The 16,356-nt window shown below is 38.9% G+C and overlaps 1 protein-coding gene across 1 annotated transcript in view; it reads right to left on the bottom strand.

Annotated features, from left to right (window-relative positions):
- Positions 1–16,356, bottom strand: part of LOC126252497 (probable Na(+)/H(+) antiporter nhx-9) — a 665,019-nt gene that overhangs the window by 39,636 nt on the left and 609,027 nt on the right. The window contains exon 13 of the mRNA XM_049953392.1: positions 10,265–10,324. Coding sequence (XP_049809349.1) covers positions 10,265–10,324 — 60 coding nt within the window. The remainder of the gene's footprint in view (positions 1–10,264; positions 10,325–16,356) is intronic.

Genomic DNA, 16,356 nt, shown 5'->3' with positions numbered 1-16,356 from the left:
ATTATGAGTGGCATGTCTGTGGTAGGTCTAGAGTTCCTGTACAAGGGGGAAAAAGGAAGATTGGCATTTAATTAGTCACTGACATGGATATCATCAGAGATGAAGAACAAGCTCAGAATTTGTCAAGAATGGAGACAGAAGTCAGCCTTACCATTTCAAAGGAACGATCCCAGCATTTGTCGGGAGTGATTTAGGGATCAACAGAAACCTAGATCTGCATGACTGGAAGCAGGTCCAGTGTGATAACCACTGCACCACCTTGCAGGCTTATTCACAGAGGAGATGGGAACCAGAGAGAACTCAGACTATTACATCCATCCCCCTATCCAAAAATTTTGAGTTACTGTCTTTCATTGAAACTGTAACTGAGCCAGTGAGACACATTATACCTTTTGGGAAACCCCGTTTCAATGGGAGGCAAATGCTGGAGGTTAGGAGTTTATAAACTGTCGGCAGTTGAAACATACAGCAAATAATGGTGCCTTTAGGGACATCACGGCAATAGATAGAAATGATGGGTTTGTGCATTCCAGCAACTGACACACACCATTGAAAGATTGACCTTGTGATCTCTCAGGTTTTATCAGAATTAATGGTTGTTCATTCCATTTTATGCACAATATTACTCAGAAAACAGAAATGACAACTCATTTGAATACCTAGACATGTGTGTCACCACTCCACTGATTGGTTTTCTTGTCTCCACACTGATGTATGCTACCCATGTTTCATCCACTGTCACAATGTGAGTCAGGAACTTCATCTCCTTGTCTACTGCACCACATCAAAGACACTGATGCAGCTCCCACCTTCTTCATATTGTGGTCATCAGTCAGATGCTTTGCGACACATCATACACAAAATTTGAATTTTAGCATACAACCCTGTCCGTAAAATTTTTACAACAGATGGCAACCACTTCTTTCATCGTAAAGTAAATTCACCTAATCTTCCCAAAACAAATGGCACCATTTCCTTATGGCAATTTCACTCATAATGTGCTTCCCATATACTACGTGAAATTCACTATGAATGTTTATAGTTTTCAGGTTTTTTATGAACAGAAAATAATGACAGCACAAAATTCATAGGCAACTGTACTTTCAATAATAATGGGCATTTTGATTTGTGCTTACAGCACAAATAACAGTTCAATAACTTTTCCGCTGCACTGTCAGATTCATACCAAGCTGGGTGACACAGCTACGTTGATACTGCTGATGTATCCCCAGTACTCCATACACCAGACAGAACTTACTTTTTCAACAGCCCTCATCCTTCAGTTAGACAATTTGAGAATCCTGGGGTGCTGTTTTGAATCACAGAGCACACCCAAACTTAATCAATATGCAATAGAAGCTATAATTTATAGCACCCCCTAACTTGTGCAATATAAAATAGAACCTATTATTTATAGCATTTTGATGACATTTAACCAACTGTTAGTAGAAATTACTTCATAGAAGGTGGGCAAAAATATGAAAACGCCAAAAACACAATGAACTACCATGCCTAATATGGTGTATGGTAACTATTGCCATTCAAAACAGCTTCTGGACATCTCAAAATGGGTCATGTATTCAGGTAACAATGATGGAAGTGGACAGCAATCTGCAAAGTACACCACAAAGGCTCAATAATATTGAGATCTGGTGACTGTGGTGGCTAGGAGACATGCAACAATTCATCCTCATATTCAAAAAACCAGTCCTGGGTGATGCGAGCTGTGTGAACTGGGGTTCTGTCAACTTGTAACACATTATCATCATTGGTGGACAAACTGTGTACCAAGGGACGAATCTAATCAGCCAAAACAGTCACATATTCCTTGACAGTAATATGATATAGCAGAGTACCTATGGGGCCCATGCAATACCACAAGTTGGCTGGCCAAATCTTCACTGAACCTCCACCACATTTCATTCTTGGGACATAAACTGAGCCAAAAGTTATAAACAGTATACAACAAGAATCATCCAACCAAATCACTTTCTTCCACTGCTCCGTAGTCCAGATTTTATTGTTTAAGCACCAGGTTTTCCTATTACAGGTATTTGCATCACTGATAAATGGTTTTGGAACACTAGATCACTCTGCAATTCCCTGCTTTTCGTGCTCCCTGTGTGTTGTTTTAATATTTCACGAGTGCAACATTTAGTTCTGCAGTGATTTTTTCAGCTGGTGTCTCCTTATTTCTTGTCACAGTTCTCTTCAATCACCATCTGTTAGGATCACTCAACAAACACTTTTGCTGCATTGCACCTTAGTGGGTGATGTTTTTCCATTTTTCCTGCAATGTGGTGTAAATTTTTGACAGGGTGTCTCCTGAAACACCAAGCACCTCGGTTATGAAACCACCCATCATACGAGCACCAACAATTTTCCCAATTTCAAATTCACTTCACTCTGACATAATACACTCACATCTACACAGAACACTGTTTTTTGGATTATGACTGACACTTGCAACTTATTTGAGTCTTGCATAGGGGCAATAGGTGGTAAAATACACCAGTGCAACCTGCAGGCTTGGCTAGCATCTGCATTTATGTTGAAGCATGCATTTCTTGTGGTGTTTCCATATTTTTCTCTGAGTGCTGTACATATCTTCTACTTTTTATTGTCTTACATTACTTTAAGAATGGAATAACTCAACATTTTATAATTTTGTGAAAACAGTATTACACACACGTTTAAAGAGGCGCAGTCTACGTCCAATGCAATAAAATATCTATAATTAGTTATTCTGCATTAGGAAGTCATTGAGTAATGTTCATATAATCAGTCAGTGTTTAACATTCAGTACTTTAAAAACACTTACTGTGTGTGAACAACGTGTTATTGCCAATTGTTTGTGTAATTTAGACTCACCATAGCCTTGGTGATAACAGCTGATCATTGTCAAAAGAAAAATGAGAATAAATGTAAATGAACTTGAAACTCTACTTTGATGGCACTGTGAAAAGCAATTTAAAATTAATTCATAACACCAATCAACCATTAACAGGACATCAAGAAAAGACAATGACATACGAGCCACATGTTAAGACAGTTAATTTTATACAAACTCCATTCATCCACAGTAGTAAGTAATCTTTTACCAGTGCTAGAATGTTCTCAATGTTTGATGAAGGATGAACAATTACTTCAACTTGTAATTCCAGGAATATTCTAGACATCTTAGACAATACATTGGTAAAACATTAGAGGAAAAATATGGATTTTGCTGCCATGCTTTAGTTATATCTAATGTTTAGTTTTTGCATTTGATTGACAGTTTCCTTGTCAATCTGCCGAATGCAATATTTAGTCAAATTATCTGATTCATAAACACTCTATGTGCAAGTGTTTTATACCTACCTACAGTTTGCAGTTAGCGACAACTTGAAAACTATGTAATACTGTGTGAGTATGTGTAGTGCAGCAATGTGTAGTTCAATCTAACAGACAGTTTGTGCCAGTGCAGATGCTATATGGATAGGGCTGAATGCGAGTGGTTTATTCGATATGCATTTTGTCATATGTCATACTGCAGCACATGAGCATGTGGTGAGAAATTAAATCATATGACAGACAGTGATTTCATTTTTATTGGATTCCATGAACCATTGTCACTGAAACTTCATATGATAAAGTTATGTATAAATATTAAATTGTCATATAAATTTCCTTAAAACACAGCATTTTCGACAAATAAAAGCAATATACAATTAATATATTATTAAAATGTATATGGAGTGAAACGAGTATTGAATTTTTGAGCAATTATGAATGTATAAGAGTGTTAAATAATATTCTGCACTAGTGAAGTGAGTCATGTAAACTGAGCAAAAGGAAAAATGTAAAAACAGCTGGTAATTATATCAGAGAATCTCTATGTCTATCCACAAGATGACTAAAGATGAAGCGATAAATCTGTCAAATCCAAAGGCCGTTAATTCAACTAAATACCTACGAAATATAATTAGGAACAATTTAAACTGGAAAGAATACAATCAAAATGTTGTGGGGAAGGCAAACCAAAGACTGCATGTTACTGGCATAACACTTGCAAAATGTAACAGTCTACTAAAGAGACTGCCTACACTATGCTTGTCTGTCCTCTTTTGGAGCACTGCTGCATGGTTTGGGCACCGAGCGAGGCGGTGCAGAAGAGAGTGCAATTGACATGATACAGGATTTGGGGTTGACATTTTTAACCAAGGCATTTTTTTGTTGCAGTGGAATATTGTCACAAAATTTTGATCACCAACTTTCTCCGTCAAATGCAAAAATATTTTGTTGATGCCGACCTATACAGGGATAAATGATCATCATAATAAAATAAGGGAAGTCAGAGCTTGCACAGAAAGATATAGGTGCTCGTTTTTTCTGCACACTGTTTGAGATTGGAATAATAGAAAATTATTGTGAAGGTGGTTCGATGAACCCTCTGCCAGGCACTTAACTGTGATTTGTAGAGTATCCATGTAGATGTAGATTTGAAGTTCATCCAGTATTTTAGACATGACACTTTTGCAATAAACTTCAACTCCATTTCAGAGTTAATATTGGTCAATTAAGAGATTTGCCTGTTATATGACATCATCACAAGAATCAACCAGGATGCGAAGAGCACATTTTGAAACCAGGAGATGTACTGTGTGGGCCTAATTTAGTCACAACTATGAAAGGCTGTGGTTGCAGTGGCCCTAATGAGTTGGTTAAAATGTATAATTTTCAGCTACTGCAAAGTACATATGATGCAGTCTGTGGGCACATGCAGTGTAGCACTATTTTTTAGTGATTCTTGGCTGAGGAGATGTGAGTGTCATCCTAGACCAGGCAGTGGAATGTGTGGAGCACACTGAGATGAGTAAAAACCATCTCTTGTCACATTGCAGCTACATGACTTACAAGCTGCACCACTGCATGTTCAATAGAGTTGTAATTCTTCCTTCTGCCTAAAACAATGAAGAACTATGAACAGCCATGCATTTTATCTACATCTATATCCACATCAATATAACAGAGGGAAACATTCCACGTGGGAAAAATATATCTAAAAACAAAGATGATGTGACTTACCGAACGAAAGTGCTGGCAGGTCGATAGACACACAAACAAACACAAACACACACACAAAATTCAAGCTTTCGCAACAAACTGTTGCCTCATCAGGAAAGAGGGGAAGGAGAGGGAAAGATGAAAGGATGTGGGTTTTAAGGGAGAGGGTAAGGAGTCATTCCAATCCCGGGAGCGGAAAGACTTACCTTAAGGGGAAAAAAGGACAGGTACCGTATTTACTCGAATATAAGCCGCACTCGAATCTAAGCCGCACCTGAAAAATGAGACTCGAAATCAAGGGAAAAAAAATTCCCGAATCTAAGCCGCACCTGAAATTTGAGACTCGAAATTCAGGGGGAGAGAAGAGGTTTAGGCCGCACCTCCAAATCGAAACAAAGTTGGTCCATTGTAATATGAGACACAATTTAGGTTGAATGAATGACGATACAGCTACAGTAGTTTGGTTTGAGTTGTAAGCTTAGCAGTTAAGCTTTACCAGGTAGCCATTGCTATGCGTCAGGCGCTCCGTCCGTATTTATACGGGTACTCTTCCTTTTTCACGTGCTTCGTCTGGTTTGAATCTATTGCTTATTTTGCTTCGATCTGATAAGTGCCGTTTTCTTTTGTTATAGGTGTTTACGTCACTCTAAGCTGAAAATGCATTACTGTACTGTGTCATGCATTATTTGTCACATTCTGATAGTGCGTGTTTAAGGACTGTCGCCGCTCACGGCATGGCTTGCTTTTGTGCGCGCTACTGCCGCTAACAATAAAAAAAAGAGAGAGGAATCGTCTCATTAGCGAAACAATGGCAAGAGACTGCTATTTGTTGTTAGTTACACTGCTGTTTCTTTGATAATGATCAACAAGAACTAAATAATAGACTGCGTATGATAGGACATGTTCTGAATGAGAGTTTAGCTAAAATTTTTCTCCGTTTGAAAATCTTTGCGGCCGCTTCTTTAGTACATCAAATTCTGCACATAAATTAGAATCATCTTAGATTTGAAAATCTAGTCAGTTGCCGTGCTTCATTTCTGATTGTATCACTTAATACGAATATAAACATGACACGATACATATATTCTTCGCGTTTGCTGTTGTCTCACTCTAGTTTCGTAGTTTATTAGGCAGGCAAGATTTAAATGAGATAGCAGCAAACACAAAAGAAAACATGGCAAAATGTTTATATTCGTATTATTCTTATGGTGAAGAGAATACTGCATGTGATTCACAATTCATAAAAGTTCCTATTAGCAACCATCTCTTGTCACAGGTAGGAAAAATTTCAGAACGTAGAGTTGGCCATATTGACAAACATCCCTAACTGTCTTGCCAGTCGGATTTTCGTAGTACATTGAAATTCTGCTACATACGAAGATGAACAATACGGAGTTTGTATTTACTTCGTAGGATAATGTATGAAAATGCAGTGGTCGAAACTCGGGGCGGAGAAAAAAAGCCCGTCTTCCACCTTTTTTTTAAAAAAAAAAAATTTATTTACTGACGCAGAGGTTTTGGCACCAATATTTACCTTTGTGCCTACAAACCATGCCTGTGTAAAGCTACATATATTCGACAGCAGAAGTTCGTTGTGGCGGCACCTACCAACATTTTTCAGAACTCCCGCTTGCTTTGCACTCGATTCTAAGCCGCAGGCGGGTTTTTGGATTACAAAAACCAGAAAAAAAGTGCGGCTTAGATTCGAGTAAATACGGTATACACTCGCACACACACACATATCCATCCACGCATATACAGACACAAGCAGACATATTTAAAGACAAAGGGTTTGGGCAGAGATGTCAGTCGAGGCAGAAGTGAAGAGGCAAAGATGATGTTGAATGACAGGTGAGGTATGAGTGGCAGCAACTTGAAATTAGTGGAGATTGAGGCCTGGTGGGTATCGGGAAGAGAGGATATATTGAAGAGCAAGTTCCCATCTCCGGAGTTCGGATAGGTTGGTGTTGGTGGGAAGTATACAGATAACCCGGACGGTGTAACACTGTGCCAAGATGTGCTGGCCGTGCACCAAGGCATGTTTAGCCACAGGGTGATCCTCATTACCAACGAACACTGTCTGCCTGTGTCCATTCATGCGAATGGACAGTTTGTTGCTGGTCATTCCCACATAGAATGCATCACAGTGTAGGCAGGTCAGTTGGTAAATCACGTGGGTGCTTTCACATGTGGCTCTGCCTTTGATCGTGTACACCTTCCGGGTTACAGGACTGGAGTAGGTGGTGGTGGGAGGGTGCATGGGACAGGTTTTACACCGGGGGCGGTTACAAGGATAGGAGCCAGAGGGTAGGGAAGGTGGTTTGGGGATTTCATAGGGATGAACTAACAGGTTACGAAGGTTAAGTGGACGGCGGAAAGACACTCTTGGTGGAATGGGGAGGATTTCATGAAGGATGGATCTCATTTCAGGGCAGGATTTGAGGAAGTCGTATCCCTGCTGGAGAGCCACATTCAGAGTCTGGTCCAGTCCCGGAAAGTATCCTGTCACAAGTGGGGCACTTTTGTGGTTCTTCTGTGGGGGATTCTGGGTTCGAGGGGATGAGGAAGTGGCTCTGGTTATTTGCTTCTGTACCAGGTCGGGAGGGTAGTTGCGAGATGCGAAAGCTGTTGTCAGGTTGTTGGTGTAATGGTTCAGGGATTCCGGACTGGAGCAGATTCGTTTGCCACGAAGATCTAGGCTGTAGGGAAGGGACCGTTTGATGTGGAATGGGTGGCAGCTGTCATAATGCAGGTACCAACTGACCTGCCTACACTGTGATGCATTCTATGTGGGAATGACCAGCAACAAACTGTCCATTCGCATGAATGGACACAAGCAGACAGTTTTTGTTGGTAATGAGGATCACCCTGTGGCTAAACATGCCTTGGTGCACGGCCAGCACATCTTGGCACAGTGTTACACCGTCCGATCCGAACTCCGGAGATGGGAACTTGCTCTTCAATATATCCTCTCTTCCCGTTACCCACCAGGCCTCAATCTCTGTTAATTTCAAGTTGCCGCCACTCATATCTCACCTGTCATTCAACATCATCTTTGCCTCTTCACTTCCGCCTCGACTGACATCTCTGCCCAAACTCTTTGTCTTTAAATATGTCTGCTTGTGTCTGTATATGTGTGGATGGATATGTGTGTGTGTGTGAGTGTATACCTGTCCTTTTTTCCCCCTAAGGTAAGTCTTTCCGCTCCCGGGATTGGAATGACTCCTTACCCTCTCCCTTACAACCCACATCCTTTCGTCTTTCCCTCTCCTTCCCCTCTTTCCTGATGAGGCAACAGTTTGTTGCAAAAGCTTGAATTTTGTGTGTGTGTTTGTGTTTGTTTGTGTGTCTATCGACCTGCCAGCGCTTTCGTTCGGTAAGTCACATCATCTATATCCACATCTACATACACACTCTGCAAGCCATTGTATGCTGCATGGCAGTGGGTACCTTGTACCAGTACTAGTAATTTGCTTTCTTGTTACACTCAAAAATGGAGTGAGGGAAAAACAACTGCGTTTATGCCCCTGTACAAATGCTTATTTCTTTAATCTTGTCTTTGTGGTCCTTACACGAAATGTACTCTGGTGGTAAGAGAACTGTTCTGTAGTCAGCTCCAAATGCTGGTTCTCTAAATTTCTGCGCTTACACCTAATGAAAAGAGTGTTGTCTTCCCTCCAGGGATTCCCATTTGAGTCCACGAAGCATGCCCATAGTACCTGCATGTTGATCAAACTTACTAGTTAAAAATCAAGCAGAATGTCTCTGAATTTCTTAGATGTCTTCCTATAATCCAACCTGACGTAGGGCCCAAACACTCAAGCAATACTTAAGAATGAATCACATTAGCGGTATATACACAGTTTCCTTTATACATGAGCTACGCTTTCCTAAAATTCTTGGAATAAACTGAAGTCGACCATTTGCCTTCTCTATTACCATCCTTATGTTCTCATTCCATTTCATATTGCTTTGCAACATTAGGCCGGGATATCTAATCAATTATTTTCTTTTAAGCATCACACTAATATGCTGTATAGGATTGTTCTCCTACTCATCTCAATTAACTTACATTTTTCTGCATTTAGAACAAACTGCCAATCATCACACCAACTAGAAATTCTGTCTAAGTCAGCTTATAGCCTCCTACAGTCACGCAAGCTCATCTTCCCACACAACACAGCATCATCAGCAAATAGATGCAGGTTGCTACTCACTCTGCCTGTCAGATCATTTATGTATGTAGAGAAAAATGCTACTCTATTGTGAAGTGGGTATTACAATGAATTAAATTTTAAGATGGTATAAGAAATCCACTGACTTCTCTTGTTTACATTGTCACATTATGACAGGCAAGAATTATGATAATGCACAAAATTCTGTCAATTCCACTAAACACTCTCAGCAAAGATAACATAATTTGACAAGAATTGAAAGGTTTTTATCAAACTGCCTGAGAACATAAAAACCATTAAGCATACATTGCTGTTTCAAATATCATTATAGTCAAATATACAATGCCACAGCATCTACTAAGGCAATGAACATATAGACTTGGTATGTTACTGCTTTGTGTTCCATTTCCTATCCAGTGGTAGTTCATTTAAATGTACAGACAGAGTGCTAGAACAGTAATAGATTTGGAATTATAATGGGTACCTAATTCATGTATCAAGTTAAGGAATCACTTATGTGAAAGCTGTGTACAATTTCAATGTAGTTGAGATCTCCAGTATCCATAGCAGTCAGTACTATTTTAGATAAATAAATACAACAAAGGCCACACCAAGAGGTAGTCCTCCAGGCAGCTATGTTTGATGCTTCCACCATTGATGACTGTGCCTGTATTGCCAGGTAATGTGGATAACCTTGGTATGACATTTCTGATGCGTGCACAAAATGCACACTGTGTACTAATAAATAGTGCAAAACAGAGTCTTCACTGAATCACCTGAAGAAGACTCAAAGGTTCTTAGTTGAAATATCATGCTTAGAAGTAAACAATCACGAGCTGCAACTCAAAAATATTACTGACCATTTAGTATGCTGAGAAGACTTCAACATCTTCATGTGAACACAATGTGTTTACAACAACTCAAAGAAATATCCCTGCATATACAGGTTAAAACAAAGGTAGAATTTGGAAAAGGATTAAAAAATAAGCTTTGTTACACACTTCAAAATGGGAAATGCTTAGAGAAAATAAGTTTTTACTTACCACCATCAGAATCACGTGACATCTTTTTCTGAAGCCCGTCTCCACCTGATACTGGATCATCTGGTCAAAATAAAATAAACATCACATAAAATAAAATAGCTGTGCAGATACAGAGACTAAAACAGACCAATATTAGGTGATGCCTCTTTCTAAAACCTTTCATTTCACCTCAGTTTCTTGCCTAGGGAGATAATTCTTTCTCTATAGCATATGACACAGGATAACCAGAAGAAATAAATATGTGCCTTTTTTGCTCTAAATGAGTGTAAAATTATTAAAAAGACTTTGTTCTCTACAAATTCCTTACATTAATTAAAACAACTAAAAAATTACAGTCTCTCAACCATCTTACAAACTGCACTTTGCAGTACTAATATTAGATCTGAAGATAATTTGTTTATCATAATCAAACAGGTAATTGAAACAATAAATGTTGTTATCCAAATTGCATTTTCTTCCATACAACTGAAGTCTAATACGCGACATCTTGTTTATTTTAGATATAATATTAAATTTAAGAATGTCTATGTTACATTCTCAGCATATGTATAGTCTTTCTAATTCATGTTACATATTTTGACTGTTTATTGTGGTACCATTTATAACAGGATACAATGAACAGAAATGTGTGACCACTGTGTTACAGGAAAAAATACAAAAAATAACATATTCCACTCTCAAATATCTGCTGGGTGAAGTTCAATAGTAATTTACTGTGACTTTGATAATTATTACATTTGTTAATAATATCCATGTGTCACATTTCCCAACGCTGGTCCACAATCTGTTTCATTACTACAACAGTGATAAATATTTGGCATTATTAGCAATTTACATAGTTAAGCATGTAATAAATATTACAGTTGTAGTGAATTATCCTCTTTCTTTAACTGGTAGTTGTAACAGAATGGAATAAATAATTTTATGTGTTTCCTTCCACCATCATAGTTTTTCTAATTTACAGACACACTTCCACAGGCATACATCCAAACACAAATGTCCAGAGCCACAGTAGCACTTATACTGCAAATGTGTGCATCAGAGTGTGCATATAATCAAGAAAAATACTGATAGCTAGAAACCTAATGTAATTTTATGATCTGTTATATATGTCCATTACTTATCCACCAGTCAGCTAAAGCTCCTATGTATTCTCTGTTTCCATCTATTATCATTATAGCTACAAAAATAATTACCCGTGGACTGTGAGTTTCATCATATTAAATAATCAGAAATGATTAAATATATGCAGCCATTTGAACTGTCTACTGATTTCAAAATTAAAAACCCCTCTGCTAATCATCCTCCAAACCAATGTTGCCCATTTTATGTGACAATGTCTCTATAAGTTGCTGTTCCAAACACCAGCACAAAAGTCACACAGATATGAGAAAGTTCCTGGCTGGCCTATTTATTCTGTACCATGGATGAACCAGTACTTTTGAAACAGATCTCTTGTAACATCAATGAAATATATGTTACTCTTACATACACATTATTAAAATAAAATGTCATTTAACTTATCTGTCTCTAGGGTAAAATTTGCAAGCAGATGAAATTTTTAAAAAAAGACACAAGCATATAACTAAAGCTACATGATAAAATCTGACCAATCACGAATTTATATAAAGGCAGTATCACAGCGTAGGCCTACTAAAGGTATCTTAACAATTAATTCCATGAAAAGTACATTAATAGAGTGCAAAAGAAATTAATGTTGAAGCATATGTATTAATATTGCATGTCAACATGTCTAAGTATTGTTTGGCAACATGATTCCTCTCATGAGAAGAAACCAAGTATACATACATCAAAAAAAGTTTTGCATCACCCCAGTTCCCAGAACTCCTGAAGATAGACATTGACTGTGGATACTGTATCACAGACACAGTTCCTTTGACTGTTCAGAGATGTCACTAAACCCACCCAAAGATGTAAACACCCATGAATCAACAGCGCCTATTAGACACAGGGGGTCCGACAGCTGATCAGTTCCAGTCATTCTACCAGAAAGGAGTTACATGGCTCGTGTTGTCTGTAGTTCAACCACACCTAGACAGTCAATACCACAGTTTGATCATGTCCGCATTGTTACTTTGTGCCAGGAAGGGCTCTCAGCAAAGGAAGTGTACAGGTGTCTCGGAGTGAACCAAAGCAATGTTGTTCCGACATGGAGGAGATATAGAGAGGCAGGAACTGTCGATGACATGATTAGCTCAGGCCACCCAAGGGCTACTACTGCAGTGGATGACAGCTACCTACAGATTATAGCTCAGAGAAATCCTGACAGCAACGCCACCATGTTGAATAATGATTTTCGTGCAGCCACAGGATGTCATGTTATGACTCAAACTGTACACAATAGACTGCATGATGCGCAACTTCACACCCGATGTCCATAGCGAGGTCCAGCGTGGTACAGATGGGTCCAACAACACACCGAATGGACCACTCAGGATTGGCATCATGTACTCTTCACCAATGAGTGCCGCATACACCTTCAACCACACAATCATCGGAGACATGTTTGGAGGAAACCTGGTCAGGCTGAATGCCTTAGACTCACTGTCCAGTGAGTGCAGCAAGGTGGAGGTTCCCTGATGGTTTGGGGTGGCATTATGTGGGGCCGACGTACACTGTTGGTGGTCACAGAAGGTGCCATAATGGCTGTAGGATACGTGAATGCCATCTTCCAACCAATAGTGCAACCACATCAGCAGCATATTGGTGAGGCATTCGTCTTCATGGACAAAAATTCGCACCCCCATCATGCACATCTTATGAATGAATTCCTTCAGGACAATGACATCAGTTGACTAGAGTGGCCAGCATGTTCTCCTGACATGAACCCTTTTGAATATGCCTGGGATAGACTGAAAAGGGCTGTTTATGGACGACGTGACCCACCAACCACTCTGAGGGATCTACGCCGAATCGCTGTTGAGGAGTGGGACAATCTGGACCAACAGTGCCATGATTAACTTGTGGATAGTATGCCATGATGAATATAGGCATGCATCAATGCAAGAGAACAAGTTACTGGGTATTAGAGGTACCGGTGTGTACAGCAATCTAGACCACCACCTCTGAAGGTCTCACTGTATGGTGGTACAATATGCAATCTGTGCTTTTCATGAGCAATAAAAAGGGTGGAAATGATGTTTATGTTGATCTCTATTCCAATTTTCTGTACAAGTTCCGGAACTCTCAGAACAGAGGTGATGCAAAACTTTTTTTGATGTGTGTATATGGATGATAGCACTAAGTCTAAACTCTAGTAAAACTATTAAATGTGAATGTACTGTCTGTTGAACATCAAGATAATTATGTAGTTAGTTATTCAAGCCACAAAATGGGAATACTAAGCTTTGGAAAACAATAATTAAATAATGGTGAGTTCAGCACTTCTAATAAAAATGTAGCTTTTGTGAATTACATGTGTAGACCAAAAACTCACAGCCAATAACAATGGTGGTGATCTTGTATCCACAGTAGCATCAATGTACTGTTGCAAATAGAAAAGTGCTAAGTGAAAACAAATACAGAGGGTGCAAATGCTTAAAGCTGGACATGTTTTAAGACTGTGGGATAGTGCCTGGATTTCAATAAATGAAAATGGTTACAGAGAATATGTATGGGGAAAATTATGTTTGTTCTTGTTGTATTTCAGTCATTAATTTATTGCAAACATTAAAGATAATTACTTCTGCACTTCAGCAATTGAAAACAAAATCACTAAATCAAATATTTAATATCTGAAACTATTGCAATTAATATAAAATTATGTGCATCTCAAAATTTGTTGAAACATACATTACAATTGCAAGCACCAGGCACATAAAGAGTGAAGAAATGACAAATTTTCCTTAAATTATTGACTAATATTCTATAAACTGACTATCATTTAATTTAATGGGCAGGATACAGCTTTTCACATATTCTACAATATTCTGAGGGCAATATATTTCTGAGTATATGCATTGGCAAAATTCCTCATTTGTGTGGCTTTAGTGTACATAGTTGATATACAGTATTTTGTTGTGGTTTACATCAACAAATGTGTACTGCTATAAGTCAAAAGGAAATTAGTCCAAAAACATCAGTGTCAACCACAGGAGTACCTGGAAAATGTGCATGAAGACAATATTTCTAGATGTAAACAAAAACCCAACAAAAATACTGATAACAATGTTTTAAATGAAAACATGGAAAGTGTGTATTAAAATAAATATAAATACTTTAGGAATAAAGGAGACATATCACAAAACAGCAGAAGTGTTGTGTCGTTGACAGTCACACACACACACACACACACACACACACACACACACACACCTGTGGCCATAAATAGTGCAGGCTTGACACTCAATGCTACGTCTGCATTTCAGCAGGTGGACTGGAGTAAGGTGAGGGTTGTGTCAGGTGGGGTGGGTAGGGGAGAGAGGCAGGAGGAAGGAAGAGGGGTTGGGGTGAGTAGCTAGCAGCTTGGAGGGTGTCAGAAGGTTTGCTGAGGAATGTGGGAGGGAGGAGTGGCAAGTGCATGGGCTAGGCATGTGATATAAGGGTACCAGAGCAGAGGGTAACCAGCACATAATGGAGGTAACTTGGAGATATGGACTGGTATGGGGTGATAGGGCAGAGGAATGGGAAACTGTTGGGTAGGCAGTGTGGGGAAGTAGGTTAACAGTTATCACTGTGAAGCTACTGCCCCTATGCCCTATCCCCAATGACCTCTTGTCATGTCACCCTCTTCCAATCCACATCTCAAGTCACTTTCATCATGCACCATAACCCACATGCTCATATACCTGTGTACCATATTCCTAGGCCACACACCTTCCACCCCTCCCTGCCATATTCCCAGCCAGCAAACCTGATCCCTCAATCCAAGCTGCTACCTACACTATCCTAACGCTTCTTCTTGCCTCCTGCTTCTCTAGCTGTCCACCACATCTGACACAACCTCTACTCCAACAACCTAGTTTAGCCATTGAAGTGCAATCTTGCCATTGTGTCTCCAGCTGGCACGATGTAGGGGCACTGGTTCATGCATGTTCATGAGCATGCATGTGCGCTTGTGCACCTCTGTGTATGTGTTTTTTGACAACTCAACACTTCTTCTATTCAGCGAGTGATCTCCTTTGCTCTTAAGGTATTTACATTCTGCCAGAACTTTCCTTACTAGATTTAAAATAACCATACATTTTTAATAGTTGCAAAGATGTATCTGAAAAAATTTAAATAATGTTGATAAAAATCTGATTTGGTAACATCATGTTACACATTTTTGTCAGCAACTGATTACAGAAATGTGTGCTGTGCATATGGTTCATATGAAAATGCTGGCTGGTGTGACAGATTTCTAATCATTCAGATCACAGGAAACAATATTTTCACACAATTCTACAACCAGTCACTAACAGTCATACATATCAAAGCTAATATGCATTGTGAATTCTCAAGTTTTCCTGTACACAAGTATGTAAGTGACCAAAATACATTTATGCTCTTTTGAAGTTCTTTGACAACAAATTGCAATTTGAAAACGACAATAGTGTTCATTAATATTATATTATAAATAAAAATCAACTGCAGTAAGCAAAAGTATGATGGTTGAAAGTCCCAGAAGCTCTTTGGATCAATAAACAATTAGGCATGCTTTTGAAATTTAGTTTTACATGATGAAACTTAATTAAGACCGTCATTGACAGAGCACCTCATGTTCCTGGTGCTAAGAAGGCGAATACTCCATTAGTTTGTTGTACATTTTTACAAGCTTCCAGCAGGAGCGACTTATTTATTTACAGATATCTGTGTAGTTACTAGATTATTTTTGTAATTTCTTGCATGCTCAAGTGCTTACTATGCACAAGCTTTTATTTTAATAACAATGTAGTGTACCATACCACCATTGATATCGACCCTCGGACCGTACAGGGTTTTGTTTGTTATGGTTAGTGTAGCTCAGTGTCATTTAGACTGTTAGTGAGAGAGCACTTCGAATTCCTGCTGCTAATAAGCCAAGTACACTGTTCATTCGTTGTATATTTTTAGGCTTCAAACGGGAGCGACTGCAGTAATGGATAGGAACT

Source organism: Schistocerca nitens, chromosome 4 (genome assembly GCF_023898315.1).
Source record: "Schistocerca nitens isolate TAMUIC-IGC-003100 chromosome 4, iqSchNite1.1, whole genome shotgun sequence".
In the NCBI taxonomy this organism is placed as follows: Eukaryota; Metazoa; Arthropoda; class Insecta; order Orthoptera; family Acrididae; genus Schistocerca; species Schistocerca nitens.
The sequence above is the reverse complement of the archived record's forward strand: the minus strand, read 5'-3'. Positions and strand labels throughout refer to the sequence as shown.